The sequence below is a fragment of the Bos taurus genome, chromosome 29 (genome assembly GCF_002263795.3).
Source record: "Bos taurus isolate L1 Dominette 01449 registration number 42190680 breed Hereford chromosome 29, ARS-UCD2.0, whole genome shotgun sequence".
NCBI classification, from domain to species: domain Eukaryota; kingdom Metazoa; phylum Chordata; class Mammalia; order Artiodactyla; family Bovidae; genus Bos; species Bos taurus.
In genome coordinates this window covers 45896785-45918371 of record NC_037356.1, presented here as the reverse complement: position 1 = coordinate 45918371, position 21587 = coordinate 45896785, and the positions used below count along the sequence as shown (strand labels likewise).

Below are 21587 nucleotides of genomic sequence, written 5' to 3'. Positions count from 1 at the left end.
GGCTCAGAAAAAGAAGCCCCACGTGACGACTGTCCCCAGTGGGCAACTCAGATGAGCTCAGGTCAAGTCCAAAGAGCATTTCTGACCCCCTCGCCCCGCAGCCCGCCCTGACCGCCCTTCTCCACCTCCTCCAGGGCCCTCATGGGGCTCAGGCTCCTCACCTGTGAAGGGACCGTGCTGGGAGCCGCCGGGGGCGATGAAGTTGAGGGGCACGTGGGGGGTCCCGCTGACGTACTCGTGCGGGAAGGGCCCATTGGCACCGGCGTAGCGCTGGCACACCACACGCTGGCACACGAAGTAGACCCCGCCCATGATGAAGAGCGACAGGATGATGCCAATGACCGGCCCGATGGCGCTGCTGTGGGCTGGGCCGTCGTCCGAGGGCAGCTTGGTGATTTCTGCCGGAGGCCAGGCAGGGAGAGACGGCGGACGTCAACCCAAACGGAGCGGGTCTCCTGAGGGGGGGCAGGCGCTGTGTGCCCTGGAGGGCTCGTACCCGCCCCGGCCCAGCACCCACTGGTGGAGCTGCTAGGGGGCTGGGGCAGCACCCCTGAAGGGCTTGCCCCCTCCAGCCTCCCCGCAGCGGCCTCCTGCCCCTCCTCAGCTGGACTGAGCTCTCCCACCGCCCCCAGCCCCTCACCAGCGACTCCTCCTATTCACGCCCCTGACCTAGAGCTTCGCGGTCTGGGCTCTAGACTCAACCTTGTCCAAAGAACACTCACTTCCCCATCAGGTCGGCACAACGGTTCTAGGGACAATCAACTCGGTCCCCTCCAGCTGGCCAAACCCCCCAGAGAAAGGGAGGAAAGCTGCTGGTTCCAGCGAGGAGGCCTGACTATGGATGACAATCATCCCAACAACTGGGATAGTCACATGGGAGACCAAAGACAGACATGGTCAGCGTGGACACCTGCCTGCCAAAGGAGCAGGGCTCAGAACCCCGCGGCTGCCCTCGGACCCCAGACCTCCCCCGAGGTGGTAGCTGAGGGGCCTGCCCTGGGTTGATGGGACGTACGAAAGTGCTCAGTGAGTCCCCGGGGACCCCCCCTTCTTCCCCATTCATAAGTCATCTCTATCTTGGGCCTTCTGCCGTGAACGAAGGGGCCACATCCCCAGATGCATGGAGACATCCCCACTTCCTGGGAATCCAGTTCCCTTCCTGTCTGAATCTGACAGCCTTTCAAGAGCCACTGCCGCCAGGAAGTCTTCTCTGACTGCCCTCATTTCGCATCCTCTGTACCCCGGTACCCCTGACTGTACAGACCGTGTCATTCAAGGGGCATGCAGCACGTGCGTGTACGTATGTGTGCATGTGTGCACGCACATGTGCGTTTCTGCACAGGGCCACACACGGCTCCTCCTCAGCCAGACAGCAGGCTGCCAGGGAAGGGGCCCAGCCCCGAGCCTCTCAGGCGATCTTATCTGGCAGACGCTGCTAAGTGAGGTCTCTGGGCAGAAACCCGCTGCCTCTGCCTGCCACTCAGGCCCGGCCCACCACAGTCAGCCCCGCCCACCTCTGCCTTCTCAAAGGGGGCCTGCTGCTGTGCCTCTGTCCCAGCTAAAATGCCCCTTAGCTCCGTCTCTCCCTCCTCACAGCTGCCTCCACCTCCAGGAAGGTTTCCCTGACTCCCCCACCAAGGCCTGAGACTCTCGACTTCCCAGCCTCTTTAGTCCTCACCATTTCCTCCCTCTGGACCCCACGGTCCTGGAACAGAAGCCCAGCACAGGGTGACCGCCCCCCTTCCCTGACCCCGCCCTCTGCAGGAAGCCAGCTCACCGCACATGAGTTCGTCGGAGCCGTCGACGCAGTCCGGAAAGGAATCACACTGCTGTTTGATGAGGACGCACTGGCCGCTGGCACAGCGGAACTGGTTGGGCAGGCAGACGGCTGCAAGGAGGGGCCTTGCGTTCAGAGAGGCTGGAGGGCATGACGCAGCCAGGAGCACTAAGCAGATGACCACCAACAGGTGCACCCAGCCCCGCGACCCCAGACCCAGCAGCAGAGGCCTGGGGTCCAAACGCAGAGCAGGCAAAGGGACCCCTGCAAGGACCAGGTCGGGACACCGTCCCGGCCAAACCAGCCTTCACCCTCCCCTCGATGACCCCCCTTTCAAGGCCTGTGAAATGCTGGGGACGGGCTGGCAGGGAAGAGACCTCAACGACCCAGGGAGGTAATTATTCACCAGGATCCTACCATGGGTCAGGCTTGCAAAGCACCAGAGGTCCCACAGCCCCTGAGCTCAGGCTGTCTCCCAGGTCATGGGGTCAGTGGATGGCCCACAGGAGCCAGGCTCCTAACCAGGCGGGACAGGGGACAGCTGATGCGCCCGCAGAGCTCCGGGGGTCAGGAAGAGAGTGCAGAGCTCAGCCGGAGAGGCAGAGGCTAGCCATGCAAGCAACTAGTGCAGCTCTCAGGCTTTCGGGGGAAACGGAAGAGAAAGGCCGGGCACTGCAGCTGCTGCTGCTTCCCTGCTGACCTGGGAAGGGCCCCGGCCCCATGAGGAAGGGAGCTGCCTGGGGGCTCGCCGGTCACCTGCCCCCAGTACTTCCTGTCTAAGCTCCCCACCTGCCCCGGCCCAGGCACCCCACGCTCGAAACTGGAGACAAGGAACCCTGTCCGTGCAATGAGTGGGCAGATCTCCTGGTCACCAAGCAGGAGAGGAAGCTTCTGAAACGGAGGGTGGAACCCAAAGCCTGCACCAGGGCCTGCTGTTCTCCCAGGGCTTCCTTCCACCAGGAGAAACTCTCACAGTGGGAGGACGGAGGGAGTGGTTCCTAATCAGGGCTCCTGCCACCCGCCGAGATCTTGGCCACCAGACTGAGCTGGGGCCAAGTGTAAGGCAGGACTCAGAAAACTCTCCTGTAAGAGACAGATATGTCTCTACAGTAACTACTCAACTCTGCTGTTTTCATGCAACACCAGCCTCAGACAATATGTAAATGAATGAGCCTAGCTTTGTCCCAATAAAACTTAGGTGGCTAAGTTGGTAAAGAATACCAACTTACCCTGGTGCCTCAGATGGTAAAGAATCTGCCTGCAATGCAGGAGACGTAAGAGACAGAAGTTTGATCCCGAGGTCGGAAGATCCCCTGGAGAAGGGCATGGCAACCCACTCCAGTATTCTTGCCTGGAGAATCCCATGGACGGAGGAGCCTGGTGGGCTACAGTTCATGGGGTCCCAAAGAGTCGAACATGACTGAGGTGATGTAGCATGAACCCAAAACTTTATTCACCAAAATAGGTGGTGGCCTGGATTTAACCCTTAGGTCACAGTGTGCTAATCCTGGTCTAGTCTCTATCAAGTTCTCAAAGGGTCTGTGAGCTGGAAAGACTTTACAACTGCAGCTTTACGGAAACACTTGCGGGAATGAACCCCAGGCCTTCATCTTCCACAGAATGGTTGCTTTTCATGAGTGGGCAGGGAACAGATAAAATCTGAGTTATCCAAGTATAGGACCCAGTGGCTATGGGGGTAGCAGCTAGAAAGACCTATTAACAGCTAGCTCAGTAGTAGTCAACACGGGGCCGTGGTGCTGACAGTATGTGGCAGGAACCAACGGAGAAGGTCATTTATAAAAGAAACTCAGAGGGAGCACAGACATTTGTTTCACTGTCACGGTCTAAAGGAAGATCCTGCTGGTCAGAGTGGACCCAGGCTGACCAGACAAATCTCTCTGGTAACTCCTGGTTCAGTGGGATGCTAGAAATCACCCACAAATAAGCATTAACCCACAGACTCGCTGGTGGAGGACAGCACTGCCTTTGGGGATGGGAATTAACCAGGGTGTAAACCATGGAAAGCAAGCTGACTAATGCGTTTGTCTTGGATTTCTGTAAAATTCTTGACTGAATGAGGGAAGGCAAGATAGATTCTCACAGTCCACCTTCATGCCAAACTGGCAGGGCAGACGCCAGGAGCCTTCAGGGGGCCTAAAACTAACATTTTTTCCTTCCCAAGGTGAGGAGCCTTGGCAAAGCTTCTACAGTGACCTTCCTCAGGTTCGGCCCGGCCCGATAAAGCCCAAACTCCAGGAGGGCGAGGGGGTGCCCTAGGGGATGGGCGGAGCCTTGCTGGGGCGGGGCCGGGAGGGCGGGGGCGGGGCCTCACCGTCGCAGTCCGCCTCATCCGAGCGGTCCTGGCAGTCGGCCTCGCCATCACAGCGCAGCCTCAGGTCCACGCACTGGCCCCGCGCACAGGGGAACTGTGAGGCCGAGCACACTGGGCAGCCCTCCTCGTCGCTCTGGTCGTCACACTCGGGGAAGCCGTCACAGCGCCAGGCCCCGGGGATGCAGTCAATCTCCCCAGTAGCGCAGGCGAACTGGTCGGGGGAGCACGTGGGAGGCTCTGCGGAGCAGAGAAAGACCGTCATGGGCGCCGGCTTTTGGGCAAAAGCTGGGCGAAGCACGTCTGGCTTTCAAAGCGGGGGATACGCTCAGCTCATACATGCTGTATCCACCTCGTCTCCACTGCCCTGCGTCCTGTCTGCCTTCCCACCTCCAGCCCCAAGTAGGCCATGAAGCTGTAGACTCAAAGCACAGGGTATGTGCAGGGCCTGGCTACACCGGCGTGTCCACTGCATCCCCGCCGGAAGTAGAAGGGTCAGAAAGCCAGTGGTCAGCACCCACACCTATTACACATTTGGGGCAATGGGGCCAGAGCACTGTGAGTGCCAAGAGAGCCCACAGGCACGGTGGTGGGGGCGGGTGGAGGACCCAGGCCCTTCACTGAGGGGTGGGCTGAAAGGCAGGTGGTAAGGGTACCGGAGGGGGAGCAGAGTCAAGGGGGAGGGGGTTTGAAGGTTCCCCGGTGGAGGGAGTCGTGGGAGGGTGGTGAGCTGAGAGGGTGAAGGACAGGCGATCTGGGGCCCCTTCCTGCCAGTGGCCATGGTAAGTCATTCCCCCCTCAGGGTCCACTTCTCTAGTGCAGGCCAAGCGTGGACAGTAGTGCTCAGGGAGGGGCACTGTCCTGGAGGCCTGGACACAGATGGGCATGATGAATGCCAGGGTGCCAGCAGAGACACTCAGGAGAAGCCCCTTGGCCCCTGGGCTGCCCCCCTTCCCCGGGGTCCTGTCATCATATCTCCTCCTCTGCTGGAAAATCCCAGAAAACCGGAGGCCCAGAAATCAGCCCAAACTCCATTTCAAGTTTAAGAACAGTCATCAACATCCATAAAATCTGATTAAGGAAAAAGGTATTGGGAGTTCCCTGGTCATCCAGAAGTTAGGACTTGGGCCCTTTCACTGCTCTAGCCAAGGTTGAATCCCTGGGGGGAACTAAGATGCATAAGCCACAGAGCATAGCCAAAAAAAAAAAAAATTTTTAAGCCATCAATTTCACAAAAGTATTGATTTCATGATGTACTAAGCCTTTCAACATTTGGAACCCACGTGCCTCCCCCATAACTGCGGGGTCCACACTGGACTGAATGGGAATGCGAGATGGGGAGAGAGTTGTGAGCAAAAACGAACACAATCCCGCTGTTCCCACTGCGTTTGGCCACAGAGGACACACCGGGGACAAAGAAGCCAAAGACGGATGTGTGCGCAGTGAGCTGCCAAGGAACACAGGGACGCTAGCCACGGAAAGCTGTGTGTGGATGGTGGCCACGCCCCACTCCTGGACTCCAATCAAAGGCCCTGTGCCTTTGACCGCTATTTCCACTGCCTGGACACCCCCACAGCCCAGCCAGGAGGAAGAGGGTCCATGTGGGGCAGGCTCTGATTTCCTGAAGGGCCCCAAGTCCTGGCAGATGTTGCTAGAGAGCCAAGACGGGACAGGGTGGGGGTGTGTGTGTGTGTGTGTATGTGTGTGTATGTATGTGTGCACGGACCTGGGGATGAACCCAGGCTCCTCTCAGCAGCTGGGCAACCTGAGGAACCTTCAACCTCCCAGGGCCTCCGTTTCCTTGTCCCTAAAACAGAAGCAGCCTGCCTGGACCACCGCTTCCTCCCAGAAGTAACAGAGCGGGGCAAGCATGTGCGCATGCACGTGCGAGAGTGAGTATGTGCGCATGCGCGAGCGCCTGGCTGGGCTGGGCTCGCACAGCAGGGACGCTGCGGAGCACACGCTGGCATCGCAGGCCGCGCCCTGCCCGTCTGGGTCACTGCATGAGGCACGAGGCTCCATGGCACCTCCTGGGGACCTCCGTGAGCCCCTGACCTTCTGAGAGCCCCCAGAGAAGAGGCCAGGGAAGAATGGAGATGGGGACACAGTGAACACAAGCCTCCTAGGCCCTGAGGAAGGGTGAGGGGGCGCGTCCTCCGGTGGGGAAACCCAGAGCTGGGGTCCCAGGGCGAGCTGAGCACTTGGTGCAGCTCTCTCCCCAGGCTCCGTCTCTTCCAGGGCAGTCTGGATGTCTGTGCGAGCTGCAAAGCCTCTCTCAGGCCACAAAGCCATGTGGGCCCTGGGGCTGGAACTCAGAGAAAGGCCACAGGAAGCTCAGGAGAGTTGAGGTGTCCCCGCCAGCGGACAGTCATCAAAGGGCCCCCCTCTTCTTGGCCAGGGTCTCCGGGGTTTACAGTGATGAGGTGGGGCAGGAGAAAGCTCCATAAAGACAGGCCCGTGGTCCTGCTCCCTGAAATGTGCCATGTGTGGGACAAGGCGTGGGGATGATGGGGGTGAGGGTGAGAAGTAAGGGGCAGGGGAAGACCAGCCCCCTGGAGCTCAGAGGACGGGAGAGGAAAGGAACACAGGAAGAACACGCCCAAGGTCACCTGAGGACCTGCAGGAAGAGGAGAGGAAGCCTGGGGACTGAGTTTCATCACGGTGTCAGTGACAGTTCAGTCTTTCTATTACTGCTGCCATCTTCATGACTAGTGGCAGCTGGCATTCCCATGTGCCATGTGTCAGGGACCATGCAAAGCACTCGGGTACTAATAACAACCCGTCAGATAAATGCTCTCCGTTTCTCTATTTCACAGAAAAGGAAGTGGAGGATAAGAGAGGTAAGTGAGCAGCCCAGGGTCACTCAGCTGGGAAGTGGCAAAGCTGGTATTGGAACCCAGGTCTGGCTGACCCTAAAGCTGACATTCTTAACCACTCCCCGTGCAGCCTTTGGAAAGAAGACGGTCAAGGGTAGAAGCAGGGGAGAAGACAGAACTACTAAAAGATTAGACAAATCCATTATCGGGGATTTCAGCGCCTCCATCAGTAACTGACAGCAGAAGCAGGAAGGAAGGACAGACAACCTGAACAGCACTGTCCCTCAACTGCATCTAACGACATGTAGAGCAACACTCCACCCGACAGCAGATGACATAGCTTCTCAAGCTCGTAAGGAATATTCACCAAGGACAGGCCACACGCTGGGGAAGAAAACATATCTGAACAAAGTTAAAAGGCTAGAAATCATATGTGTACGCTTAGACCACAGTGGCATTAAACTAGAAATCAGGAATAGAAAAATAGCTAGAAAATTTCCAACTATTTGGAAATTACACAACACACTTCTAAATAACACCAGGGCCAAAGAATTATTGAGAACAATTTAAAAATATTTGAACTAACTGAAAATGAAAATACAATTTATCAAAATTTGTTCAGTTCTTCAGTCACTCAGTCATGTCCCACTCTTTGTGACTCCACGGACTGCAGCAAGCCGGGCTTCCCTGCCCATCACCAATTCCCGGAGCTTGCTCAAACCCAAGTCCATTGAGTTAGTGATGCCATCCAACATCAAAATTTGTGGGATGCAGCTAAAGCAGTGCTTAGAGGGAAATTCAAAGGCTTGAAATGCATATGTTAGAGATGAGAACAAATAACAAGACATTCTGCTTTGAACACTAGATGCCACAGGGACTATGGATTTTTAAAAAATGCCAGGCAACAACCTGGCAGGCAGAGAACCCAGGTCCCTGTTCAGTGTCCCAAGAGAAAGTGCCAAGCTCACACCTACCACCACAAGTCAGCAGGTTCTGCAGGAGCACGAGGTGGACCGGACATGAGCAGCGCGGCGTCCCATCGCCCTTGGCGACACAGATGTGAGAACAGCCTCCATTGTCGCGGGCACAGGGGTGGGCTGCTGTGGAGAGAAGAGAAGGAGGGGGTCGGACTCCGCCTCCAGTCTCAGGACTTCAGCCTAGAGGAGGGAGGCGGTGAGGGCCAGGCAAGACCTCACAATAACTGGCACTCCCACAGGGGTGCAGTCAACCCTCTCACTTCATTCCTAGGGCAGCCAGGCGAGTCTGTTTCTGTGGACGCTGCATTTTGCCAATGAGGAAGTGGAGGCCAAGAGCACATCTAGAACTTTCCTGACGTCACACCCCAGCCTTCTGCACCAGCTCCCACCGTGCCCACAGCCATCATGCTACACCGCCCGCCTGCGTGTCTGTCTCTCACGGTGTAGTGGGCTAGTGGTGGGCCCCCCAAAAGATATGTCCACATCCTAACGCCCGGAATCTGAGAATGTGACCTTTACTGGGGAAAAGGGTCTCTGCAAACGATGTGATCACATTAAAGATCTTGAGATGGGGTCTAATTCTGAAGTATCTGGGTGGGCGTTAAATCTACTAACAAGTATCCTTATAAGAGAGCGCCTAAGAGGTGAGGGCTTCCCAGGCGGTGCTAGCAGTAAAGAACCTGCCTGCCAGTGCAGGAGACATGGAGATGCAGGTTCAGTCCCTGGGTTGGGAAGATCCCCTGGAGAAGGGCATGGCAACTACTCCAGTATTCTTGCCTGGAGAGTCCCATGGACAGAGGAGCCTGGCGGGCTACAGTCCATGGGGTCGCAAAGTCAGACACAACTGAAGCCACTTAGCGTGCAAGCAGGCAAGAGGTGAAGGCAGGGGAGAGGCCATGTGATGGCAGAGGCTGCGATGGTGCAGCCACAAGCACACCTGTGGCCGTGAACCGTCTTTGCCTCCCCCTGGTCCCCATCCCCTCAGCCCCTCGTTCCCAGCCCCAGTGGTGCAGCCACAAGCACACCTGTGGCCGTGAACCGTCTTTGCCTCCCCCTGGTCCCCATCCCCTCAGCCCCTCATTTCCAGCCTCAATGGTGCACCCACAAGCACACCTGTAGCCATGAACCGTCTTTGCATCCCCCTGGTCCCCATCCCCTCAGCCCCTCATTCCCAGCCTCCAGAGAGAGCACAGCCTTGGAGGCACCTTGACTTTGAACTCCCGGCCTCCAGAACCGGGAAAGAATGCATTTCTGCTGCTCTAAGTCACCCAGTTTGTGGTCGCTTGTTACAGCAGCTGCAGTAAACTAATACACGTGGAAATTAACATAGTAAAGGTGGTGAACCCCGGGAACCTTGAATATTTCAATTCCATTAACCTCCTGTGCCCAATCTCTGGACAATGGTTAGGAGCCTGGGAAGGTGGCTGACCTCCCCCAGGTAAGAGGAAATGGCAAAGCACACTCAGCTCCTCACCTCTACCCCTGAAGGCAAATCATGGTTTTTTTCCTCCTCCATCTCAAGGATTAGGTGTTTTTAAAATGGCAGAGTCATAGTTGAGAGCAGGGTCAGCCAACTTTTTCCATAAAAAATGAGAAAGTAAATAATTCTGGCTTCACAGGCCAGGCCACCGGTGTGACCCCCGGTCAGCCAGCTGCAGGGCAAAGGCAGCCAGGATGACAGGGACCCACAAGCTGCAGAGTGCCACCCCTGGTTTAGAGGTTAGCTGTGGGATCGTGTGCGGACGCAGATGGGTGGCCCACGTCCCAGATCAACATGGCAGAGCCCGCCGAAGGACTTCCTACGCTTACCCAAAACGAGGAGCCTCTCCATGTCACCCCAGAGCCCGCGCACTGGTGCTCACAGACATGTCCCCAGTTTCCAACCTCAAACCTGCTCACTGAGCATTTCCTGGCCCTCCCGGCCCTGGTTCCAAGGAGCGCCGGTCAGTGCCCCTGGCTTTCTGCCGACACCAGTAGGCAGCGGGTCTTGACCTTTGTGGGCTGGGCATTCACCGTTCTGACCATCTGCCAGTGACACCCAGGAATCCGTGACTTGGCTGAGCATGGACTAAGAGGCCAGATGAACACAAGCATGCTAACCCATAGGTATGGGGCGCCTTGGTTTAGTTTCCTGGTGACTTCACTTATCTGGGACCCAGCTGATTACCACAGAAATTGCCACCGAGCAGTCAACAAAGAAGTGGCCGGTTCGGAGGTCATGTCCCTGATTCTGAGCAGGAAGCCTAACAGAAAAAAACTCAAGTGGCTAAAGCCTGGGCTCTGGTTGCAAATTCAAGCCCCCTTGGGTTTACTGGCTGGGTGATAGGGGAAGCAATACCCTTACTGAGTTCTACTTTTGTCAGCTGTAAAATATAATCTCATTTGAAATTATAAACTATTGTGAAATAACGTATATAATGTAATAATATACTGAAAACAGGGCTGGGGTACAAAAGAGTCACAATGCAGTGTGGCCGAGGCAACGCCGACAGGGAGGGGCTGGGGTGAGGCTGGGCAGCCCCGGGGCATGGACGGCGGCCAGACCGCAGGCGTCACAAGACAAGGGCAGCGAAGGCCCTGCTCACTCAGCGGGCAGCCCGCTGGGTGCCGTGTACATACTGAATAGAGAGAGAAAAGCAAGCAGACAGACAGGCAGACACTTACACACGCGCACACACACCTCCACACCCACATAGAGCCAAGGACCGGGTGGAGGAGCCACAGGTCCTGATTACAGACAATCCCCTCTCAGGCTCCTGGACACAGCCAGGCTGTGGTGGACGGAATCCTAAAGTGCCCCCCAAACTCCCCACCCTGCTCCCCAGCTAGGGAAGATGCGATGAGTGTCATGCCCATGGTTTTATCACCTTTCTTGGTGGGGGGACATACAGGTGTAATTAAGGTTACTAATCGGTTGATTCAGAGTCAATCTAAAGGGTGATTAATCTAAAGCTGGGCCAAATCTCATCGCAGGCACTTGGAAAGCAGAGTGGGTTCGAGAGCTAGAAACAGAAATCAGAGCGGTCCAATCTGTTGCTGATGGAGAAGGGGATGGGGTGAGGGCCTGAGGGTGGCCTCTGGTCACCGAGACTGGGCCCAGACAAAGCCAGAAAGAAAACGGCCTCAGCCCTACTCTCGCCTTGGTCCGGCCTCCTCCCTTTCTCCAGGGGAGCCAGTCCAGGGGTTGCTGTGCTCCGTGCAGAGGCGTTCCTTCCCCTCGGGGGCCCCCGCACAGCCCCACTGCCCACCCCTCACGTACAGAACTCCTCCAGGCTGATGTCCTCCACAGCATGAATGCCGGTCAGGTGCGCAACACGGCCCTGGACTCGTGTCCGTGCGTCCCCCGTGGTCTTGTCCACACGCTCGATCATCTGCTGCTGGCGGTCAATCCAGTAGAGGTGCTTGCCCAGCACGGTCAGGCCCACGGGCTGCACGATGTTGGCATCCTCCAGGGTCAGGCGGTTGGCCCCTGCGAGAGGGATAAGCGCCCCCTGAGTGGCGGCTGACCCCGAGAGCTCAGCCCATGCTCACTCTGGGAGAATGAAGAGCTGCTGGGAGCCTGGGGGACGCCAGGCTCAGGCTGGGCACGCTCCCTGGAAGTAGGCAGACCTGAGACCTCCTCTCAGTCAGCCCTGCTTCCACCTGGGTTAGCCTTGTAACCGCAGCCGTGGACCCAAGTTGCTGATCCCCTAAAAACACGGTGCCTCCCCTTCCCCCAGCCCACCCCAACTTCTGGCAGAAAAGCCCCTCCAAGCTGTCATTCTTGCTCCTCTCCAGGCCGGGGCCCCCAGACTAAGGCAGCCATGGCCAAGCAGCTGTAAGTGTGGGCGCTGGAGGCGAAGGGCACAGGATTCCTGCTCCACCCCACGCTGGGGGCCCCAGGCAGCTGGCTCACCCTTTCTGAGCCTCCCTGGACTCTACCGATCAGGAATCATTCGGGTCCAATATCCTGGAATGTGGCTGGGAGACCGTATGTGCCTCCTCGAAGCAGGCCCCCAAGAGACTGTGGCGTGTGACCGATGACCAGGAAGGTGTTCCCGGCAGGTCAGACAGGGTGGCTGCCAAGGGACCAATCCCCAGGGAGGCCCCAGGCCTCATACCTGACAGGTCACAGCTCTCGATGCGCTTCAGGTCGGCGTCCACCCAGAAGAGCTTGCCCAGCGTGTTGTCCACCACGAGGGCCACGGGGCGGATGAGGCCTGTGGTGAAGAGGACCTCGCGCTCCGTGCCGTCCAGGGCGGCGCGCTCGATCTTGGCGGCACGGTCCTGCATGTTGGTGAAGTACAGGTACCTGTGGAGGGCGGCAGTGAGGACCCATTGTGCCCTGCCCGTCCTTGGCCAAGCCCAAGAGACCAGCCCTGACCCTGCGGACGTCCAGCAGGCGAGCAGCCACATGACCCCGGCCCCCGGAGGTGAGAGGTCACACCCTGGAGGGGCCGGAGAATGTCCCCCAAGACCTCACGGCTACCTGGAACCTCGGAATGTGACCTTACTGGGAAACAAGGTGTTTGCAGATGTAATTAAGGATCAAGATGAGGCCACCCTTGGGACTTCCCTGGCAGTCCCAGATGGTTGAGGCTCTGAGCTGCCACTGCAGGGGGGGCACAGGTTCAATCCCTGGTCAGGGAACTAAGATTCCGCATGCTGTGCAAGGGTCCTCAACCAGTGAGAGTGGCCTTAAGAGAGAGAGAAGAGGCCATGGGACACAGAGAGGAGCCCATGTGATGACGCGGACAGAGTGGAGGGACGTGGTCACAAGCCTAGGAGCACCCAGGGCCCCCGAGCTGAGAGGCAGGGAGTAGCCTCCCCTTCAGACTTCGGTGGGGGCATGGCCTCGCTGCCCTTGACTCTGGCCCCTGGAACCACAGGAGAACAGGCCTTTGTGTTTGAAGCCCCCGGTTTGTGGTCACTTGTGGCGGCCCCTCCTCTGGTTCCTGAAGAACCACCAGCACTGACTGAGCCCCCGGGTGCTGCACGGCTGGTACTCCCTACTCTCTTCACCAGGAAACTAAGTCCCTGGGAGGTCACGTCACACAGGCAGTAAGTGATGGAATCGGAATTTGAACTCGGGTCTGCACGACAGCCCCTGGGAGAAGCTCCAGCACACAGTGCCTGGACAGGTCTGCCTCTGGCTCTGAATGGCCAGCCCTGCGGGTATCTGGGGGGACCACCATGCTCCTGCCTCCCACCTCCAAACGTTCCCAACCTCATGTCATGGGGCTTCGGGCACCCCCCTGCCCTGGTCCTTGCCTCCAGGACCCTCCACATCTTTCCACGTGTCTCAGCCTACCAGAGAACCTGAGGGCTGACAGGCAGAGCGTCAGGGAGCTTCACGGAAGGAAGAAGCTCCAGGTCAGGTAGTGACCTCCCCGTGGCGGGGCCTATGCAAGTGAATAACTTGCCACCACCTGGGGTGCTATGGAAGGGATGGCTGTACAGGGTTCAAATTTGATGGGATGGTCTGACACCTATGAACTAGAGCTCACATCCTGCCTGTGTCTCTCAACAAAGCCCCCACCCCTGCATAGGCTTTCAGTCCAGGCCGTCTCTGGGTGTCTCTGCCTCCTCCCCACGACTGGGAATGAGCTGCTGTTTCCTCGCCCCGCCGACCCCTGGCTGTGGTGGCAGGGACCCTGGGGAGCTCCTGACGGATGGGCGTGTTGGGGGTGGAAGACCCCTCCCGGTCCGAGAGGCCAGCATGCACGGGAGGGGCGCCCAGCGCACCCCTACAGGGACAGCCCCCGCACCCGCGCTCAGCGTTGACGACGATGGCCCTCGGCTTGTCGCGGTCCCCCCGCAGCACCATGCCCATGGCGTCCCCGTTGAGCCGGTGGACGTTGATGGTGTTGGTGGCCTCGCACGTCCAGAACAGCGTCCGGCTGTAGATGTCAATGCTGAGGTCGTGCGGCTGCCTGTCTGGGTTCTGGCTTTGGCTTGGAGAGGTCAGAACGAAGGGCTGTAAGACGGTAAAGAAAGGAGCATCCGCTGGAGACACGGCGGGGAGGGCGGAGGCCTCCGCCCCAGTCCACAGTGAGCGTCAAGATCTCAACCCTGTTTGGAACCTTGCCTTTCCAACCAGCTCTTGTCCACACGTCCACCCGCGAGTGAAGGGGCTCCCCTGACAGCCTTCAGGGGAGTTCTTGCCATGAGCTCTGGGCCAGGCCCGGCCACTGGTGATGGCACAGGACCCAGATGGTAGCCACCCCACCCCGGCCGGCCAGCCTGGGCCTGCTCGCAGAGAGGGGGACCAGCAGGCAGCCAAGTGGTCAGCCAGGATCACAGGCCCCCGGCTCAAGGCATCGCCTCCCTTCTTGTTTCCTTAGACCCAGGCTTTTGGATTAAGACTCTGAAGTCTTGCTGTCTTTTAAAGTACTCAGGGATTGATGCTGAGGCTGAAGCTCTAATACTCTGGCCACCTGATGTGACATGTTGATTCACTGAAAAAGACCCTGATGCTGGGAAAGATTGAAGGCAAAAGGAGAAGAGGGCAGCAAAGGATGAGATGGTTGGATGGCATCACCGACTCAATGAACATGAGTTTGAGCAAATTCTGGGAGTTGGTGAAGGACAGGGAAGCCTGGGATGCTGCAGTCCATGGGGTCGCAAAGAGTCGGACACGACTGAGCGACTGAACAGCAACGAAAATTCAGGGTGCCGGGATAATGGGTGTCCGGTTTGGAGGTCCACCTCTCCGTCTCTCCCCTGAGGGCCAGAGGCTGGGGGTGGGGCTCAAGGGCAGGTGAGGGTACAGGGCCGCCCCGCAGTGTATCCTGGGAGCCCAGGAGCAGTGCAGGCCCCTCTCAGAGGCTGTTATCCCTCTGGGTCTCCACCCCGAGCCTCTCCCGGGAACTGTGCCCGACTTCATGCTATCTGCTGCGTCTCAGGGATGAGCCTGGCTCTCAGAGTCACCGGCAGAGAATCCCTTCAAGGGGGGACCTCATTTCATGAACTGATGCCAGAGGAGGAGCACCCCTCATCTCCCTCCCAGGCCAGAGCCCAACTCCCTGGTGGATGTGGTCCCCCTGGGTGCTCGGGTGACTTGACCTGGTGCAAAGGGGCTTCCCAAGCTCCTGGGTTGCTGCCACCAATGGTCTGGATGAAAAGCCCCTTCTCCTGAGAAAGGCGTCATCTTCTAATGATGCTCTGACCACAACTCATTGCAGACCCTCTTTATCTGCCTCTTTTCAGGCATTAATAAAACAATAAGTCACCAGTGGGGGAAGAGGTGGCTTGCAGGCAAAAGGAAGCCCCCTTCCCCAGGCCCAGCTTCTAGGACCCAGCTGGAGAAGAATCCCCCACCCTCCCAGCCCCCAACACCCGGCAGCCTCTGGTCCAGCCCTGCTGGGCAGCTAGAAGTATGCCACTCGCATCTCTGCAGGTAGCAAAATCCACATCCTGGGAGCTGTGGGCCCTAGGAGGCAAGCGTCAACTCCAACCAGCACCTTCCTTTCTCAGGAGCCACGGAGCTCTCTGGCCAAAGACCACAGACCAGTGTAGCTGATGGCCTGGGAGTAAAGCAAGATTCCAGCCAGCCCTGGCCAGAGTCAGGCTCCCCGTGAAGGGTGGTATGTGGGAAACGGGCACACACTCATCGGAACAACCAGGGGAGAGAAGTACACGGTGTAATGACACAGCGCCCACGTCCCTCCCGGGGCAGACAGGAGCGAGGAGATCAACCTTACACGGCTGGCCAGTTTCCTAAAGCCCGAACTCCAGTTTTAACATAAGGAACAGCACAGTGCCAGCACAAAAGGTCTTAACAGAAGCCAACTCCATGTCACCATCAACAGCCCGCCCCCTCACAGTACAGAGTGGTCCTCAACCAAGTGGCCCAAACGCGGATGCAGCCCGTGTCCACTGGTGGGTGGACGGATAAGCAAAGCATGTTCTGTACACGCAGTGGGATGTTATTCAGTCTTAAAGAGGAAGAAAATTCTGATACCTGCCATGATGAACCTCAAAGTCACTGTGCTCAGTGAAATCAGCCAGTGGCAAAAGGACAGACATGGATCGCGTGGTTCTAACTATGCAGGACTTAAGAGCTGTCAGATTCGCAGAGACAGAAAGCAGGATAGTGGGTGCCAGGGACTGGGGGAGGAGGCGGGTGGAAAGTTAGTGTTTAACGGGGACAGACTGTCATCAGAGACAGCCAGTGGGGACGGCTGTTCAACAGTATGGATGTACCTAATGCCACAGAGCTGTACATTTAAAAATGGTGAAAATGGTACATTTTATATAATGTATGTTTACCACAATGAAAGAATAAAATATTAAATAGAAAAACAAAAGCCAAGTAGATAATAATGAGCTTCCCAGGCGGCACTTGTGGTAAAAGAATCCGCCTGTCAGTGCAGGAGATGCAAGAGACGCGGGTTCGATCCTTGGGTCAGGAAGATCCCTTGGAGAAGGGAATGGCCACCCACTGCAGTATTCTTGCCCAGAGGATTCAATGGACACAGGAGCCTGGTGGGCTACAGTCCATGGGGCTGCGAAGAGTCAGACACAACTAGGCACCCAACTAATAATGAAGAACGCCATCCTTGGGGTGGGGGTGTGCTCCAAATAATCAAAGCCACAGGAAAACCGAGTTCAGTGGGGAGGCAAATGAACGTTATCTAGATTAAGCGCTCTTAAAAGGGCCTTATTCTTCAAAGTCCTCCCCCACTTTTGCAGACACCATAAAAGAATGCAAAAGAACGCGTCTCCCTGGGACTTGAAGGCAATTTGCACCCAGCAACTTTCACAGCAGGGAAGCCACAGTCCATCAATTAACACTTCACGTTCTCCAAAGGACTCAAAGTCACTGTCACCTGAGCCCGGAGAGAGATGAAAGAAATCCATTCCCACCATCTTCCCCAGGCTCTGCTCGCATCTGGGGACAGCTGGAGCCTCTACCATCCACCAAGGATGCACAGTCAAAGGCTGGTTAACCTGACACTGTTGCCGGATGACGTATTTTGTGCTGCCCAGCTGTACAGGCAGCCCTGGTACCCAGTTCGGGGCAGGGAACAGAAGATCTTCTGAAAATCCCTCCTGACACAAAACAGCCTTGCATGACAATGCCGAGACTCCCCCACACGACATAAGCAATTACAGCGACCACTCGATCGAGAAAGAGACGGCTGGGTTCCGTAGCTCTTGTGAAAGGAACTTTTCGAAACTGGCATGACCAGGCAGGCGTGTCCTACTGGGGTTCTGGCCACAGTTCCCTGTCACACGGCTGGATACGCCGGATGAGCCCGGAGGCTGCAGAGACAACATCCTTCCTGGCCTGGGTCACAAACACCTAACACAGGAAAGCAGTCAGTTCTGCTAGACTCGGGTTTGGAAAGCGCGCCTCTGCTCCCACGCCGTGATGTATCGGGGACAACCCCAGCAGAGCGTGGTTTTCGAGTTTGCACAACTCCACCCAGAGAAACACTGGCAAGTGCAGAGCACGCAGCTGGCACCGCGCTAAGCAGGGGTGAGTGAACACACACCTCCAGCGCCCCTCAGACCCCCCGCGCCGGGAGCCACACCATCCATGCTGGGGTTTCGACGGTATGTCCCATCTCAGCCAACCCTCCCTCCACAGTTCCAGCAAAACCCACAAGCCACAGCCCTCCGGCTCCCGTCTCCTCAGCCAACCTCGGGTCTCTGAAAGGTCAAGGGCCGTATCTGCCGTAGCATTTACGTACCGAACCATTTAAGGGGCAGGTGGGGCCCCTGCATCGCCAGGGTCCTCGCTCTTGCTTAGTCTGTCGTTGATGGAGTTTTGAGAGCTGCGCTCCTAGCCCCCACCCCGCCCCATCAGCCCTGGGGTCTGTTCTGCTCCATTTTACAGAGTGCAGTGATTTTCAGAAACACACATACTGCTTCACAACAGAACTGGCTGTACACAACTCCTCTGAAATAAAAAATAAGCCTAGAATAACCAATACCAACCGTCCTTGTACAAAACCACCGCGGAAAGGGGAAAAAAAAGAGACCCCACGGGGTCTGACGTCCACCAGCACTCCGTAAACAACTGCCAAGATCCAGTTTCTACAGAGTCATCATCTCAGGGCTTCGCACGACTCAGCCTGACACCCCACAAGGACATAACTGGGGCCCAGATCGTCACCTACCGCCCACCGTGCTCCCCGGCACCCCCTCTGCTAAGAAAAGGGGGTGGCAGTGGCCTGCTCCTTGTGGAAGCGCACCCCCCCCGGCCGCCCCTCCATACTCCAGCACTCCCAACAGGCACACTTGCCTGGGTCCCGTCGTCCTTGGCTCGTTTGATGTTCTGGCGCCCGTCCACCCAGTAGATGAACTTGTCCAGAGGGTCGTAGTCAATGGCCTTGACGTTGCGCAGGCCGTGCAGTGGCAGGATGAGGTCCGGGCTGCGCTGGTCGTCAGGAATCATCCGGCTGATGGCACACTTCTGGCTGAACAGCAGGAAGGTGGTGGGCGCTGGAGGGGGCAGACAGAGGAGGGGCCGCCGGTCAGTGTCGGAGCCGAAGAGGGAGGGGCCGGGGAGGATGGCGTCGCGTGCTATGGTAAAAAGTAGGTCCGTATGTGTACCTACGAGACGGACGTGGAAAACGGCTGGGAAGACACAGTCGATTCCTGGGGGGCGGTGGTGTACCATGAGGAATTTGACTCTCCATGTTACACGTGTCTCTGTCGTTTCAGTATTTTATTCTAAGTGTACGTGTTATTTTAAAACTAGATATTCATTTCTTTTTGAAAATGAAAAGAAGACCAAGCACTTGGCTGTGCTTGGTCTTAGCTGCAGCCCACTGGACCTTGTTGAGGCATGCAGGACCTTCAGTTGCAGCATGCACACTCTTAATTGATGCATGTGGGACTAGTGCCCTGACCAGTGGTCGAACCCAGGCCCTAAGCATCGGGAAAGCAAAGTCTTAGCCACTGGACCACCAGGGAAGACCCTCATTAAAAAAATAAAACAAAATAAAACCTTTTTTTTGATGTGGACCATTTTAAAAGTCTTTATTAAATTTGTTACAATACTGCTTCTGTTTTATATTTGGTTTTCTTGGCCGAGAGGCACGTGGGATCCTATGCCCCCAACCAATTCACACCCCCTGCACCAGGAGGCCAAGTCTTAGCCACTGGACTGCCAGGGAAGGCCTCCATTTCTTTTTAGATTATCAAGACTTAAGTAGGAAGGAGCAAAAGGCAGTGAGCCTCAGACTCTGACAAGTGTGTGAGATGCTCTGGTGACTGTGGGATTCTCCATGGGCTACTGTGGGCTCCAGGGAACGGCCGAAAACCATGTGAACAGTGAGACCAGGAGGGGGCGCTCCTCGGGGCTGTCAGGACCCAGAACGTGCAGAGGCCACTGTCAGAGCTACGGCTGCGCCACGTGAATCCAATCATGGCCCTGGGTCTGCAGCCATGGGAGCCGGCACCCAGGTCACATCCCCTCTGGGGGGTGGATGACCTGCACCTCCATTTGACTCTTCAAGGTTACGGCCCCCCAGGAAATTGGACAACAGGACCAAAGGGAGCCCAGGAGGGGGGAGTCCCAGCTGCGGCCCTAGGCCCATCATGTACCAGCCGAGGACTGCCACCAAGCCCCTCCGCCCTTCGAGGCTGTGGGTCCCGCACGCACCCTTTTGGACCGTGGACGCCCAGCCCTCCCAACGCCCAGGGCCGCGAGAGGCTCACACAAGGCCCCGGGTGACAAAGAGCTTTGTAAACTGTCTACAGCTGCTCAGAGGCCGAGTCCTAACCAGCGCTCTGGTGATGTCACAGGAGAAGAGCCTGCCAACAGGACACGTCTGTTCTCCCTGCAGGCCATGGGGAAGTCATGCTCCAGCTCTCTGAACCTCGCTTTTCTGAGTAACGGAATGAAAGAAAAAAGGCCGGCCTCGTTTAGAGGGTCAGTGTAAGGACCACACAAGTGGACGTGAGGCTGGCAGTAAGGGGTGGGAGCGGGGACTCTGGAGCCAGCCTGCCTGGATTCAGACCTGGTTCCAAGTCTCACTGTTGTGTGGCCTTGGGTGGGTAACTACGTGTCTCTGTGCTCAGGGTCCTTGTCTGTGAAATGGGGACAGCGATGTTGCCTATCCCATAGACTGGAGGATTGCTGCTGCTGCGGCTAAGTCGCTTCAGTCGTGTCCGACTCTGTGCGACCCCATGGACAGCAGTCCACCAGGCTCCTCTGTGAATGCTGGAGTGGGTTGCCATTTCCTTCTCCAAGACTGGAGGATTAAGTGCCGTAAAAAGCATTTGGAATAGTGCCCAAATCTATAAGTGACAGAGACTGTTTTTCACAGCCAAAGAGCCTCCCATGGGATGTGTCAGGTGAGGGCTTGGCGCACCTAATCACATCTAGATGAAGCAACAGGGCTTCTACCCAGCCCGAGCCTCCAGGTAACATTATGCATATGTGCAGTGCACAACCTGCCCAACTGCCCACGTGCACCCAAGATGCTTCTTTCTGCCTTACCTGTCAGAGGCACGTGGATCTCATGTGGAAGTGAGGGCCAGGGGGAGAGCAAGGCACTTACGGCTGCAGTTGCGGCTGCTGGGGTCCAGGGTATAATGCGAGGCGCAGCTGCAGCGGTGGCCGCTGGGGACGGCGAGGCACAGCTGGCCACACTGCCCGTTATTGTGCATGCAGTCGTTGAGGCCGTCCTGGCGGGAGGAGTGGAACACCAGGATGTCCATCACGAAGTCCAGGTGGCCCTGGATGAGGGTGCGGTTCCGGCCGCTGGTCTTGTCAGCCCGCTCGATGCTGTGCAGGTTCCAGTCTGTCCAGTAGATGTAATCGCTGTACTGGGTCAGACCGAAGGGGTGCGGGAGGTCATCCGCAATCACGACCCGCTCCTGACCTGCGCGGAGACACGAGGGCGCGGCGTCAGCCAGGGCACCGCACGGGCGCCAATCCACAGCCTGGCCGCCTACGTCAGGCTCGTAAAGCGTGCGAGCACTTTGGGAAATCGGCAGGGCCCACTGAGCCTGGATGTGCACCTACCCTGAGGGCAGGCAGCTCCCCTCCTGCTGCACAAGAGACGTGCTCGGAGCATTCCCCCAAACAACACAGATGAGACTGTGCACAGCAGCAACTGTGTGACAGCCACAGCAGAAAGCAACCCAAACAGCAGGATGGGTTTAACAAAAATGGATCAATCTTCAGGCCATGGAAATGACACAGCAGCAGAACAGAGTAACAATGTGGGTGAGTCTCAGTCATTAGATGGAAAGAAGCCAGATGCTGAAGAGCACACGCCGGACGGTCAATGATAGAAAGTTCTAGAATGGCACAACTAGAGCATGTAGACAGACATCAGTGCAGCAGTGAGCCTTGAGGAGGTCGGTAAGACTGACTGAGAGCCTTTCGGGGGCTGGAAACTTCCTTGCTTTGATCTGCATGGAAGCTGCACAGCCTATGTTGATGCTTCTATGGATGTACAAGTATCCGTATGTAAAAGTTCTCAAACCTGACCACTTTTTTGTACTTTACTATATTTGTATGTCATAAAATATTTCATTTTATTTTGGCCACATCATGAGGCTTGCAGAACTTCAGTTCCCTGCATGTCAATAAAAAATTTTAAATTAAACCTTCTGCCTAGCAGTCTACCAGAGGGATGGGAACCAGGCTCTGGAGTCAGCCTGGGTCCCCTTGCTCCTCCACTGATCCCATGACCTTGGGCAATCTGTGTAAGCTCCTTGATCCTCAGTCTCCCCATCTGCAA

General features: G+C 56.9%; 1 protein-coding gene across 5 annotated transcripts in view; it reads right to left on the bottom strand.

Annotated features, from left to right (window-relative positions):
- The window catches only part of LRP5 (LDL receptor related protein 5), a 124510-nt gene that overhangs the window by 9452 nt on the left and 93471 nt on the right, over window positions 1-21587 (bottom strand). The window contains exons 12-20 of one of the 5 annotated variants that reach the window (XM_024987583.2): window positions 20397-20720; window positions 18131-18330; window positions 13647-13855; window positions 12000-12190; window positions 11159-11368; window positions 7897-8022; window positions 4110-4346; window positions 1778-1918; window positions 162-398 (exon numbers count right to left, since the gene is read on the bottom strand). In XM_024987583.2, coding sequence (XP_024843351.1) covers window positions 162-398; window positions 1778-1918; window positions 4110-4346; window positions 7897-8022; window positions 11159-11368; window positions 12000-12190; window positions 13647-13855; window positions 18131-18330; window positions 20397-20720 — 1875 coding nt within the window. The remainder of the gene's footprint in view (window positions 1-161; window positions 399-1777; window positions 1919-4109; window positions 4347-7896; window positions 8023-11158; window positions 11369-11999; window positions 12191-13646; window positions 13856-18130; window positions 18331-20396; window positions 20721-21587) is intronic. The other 4 variants (XM_024987586.2, XM_024987585.2, XM_024987587.2 and 1 more) reach the window with 4 other exon arrangements.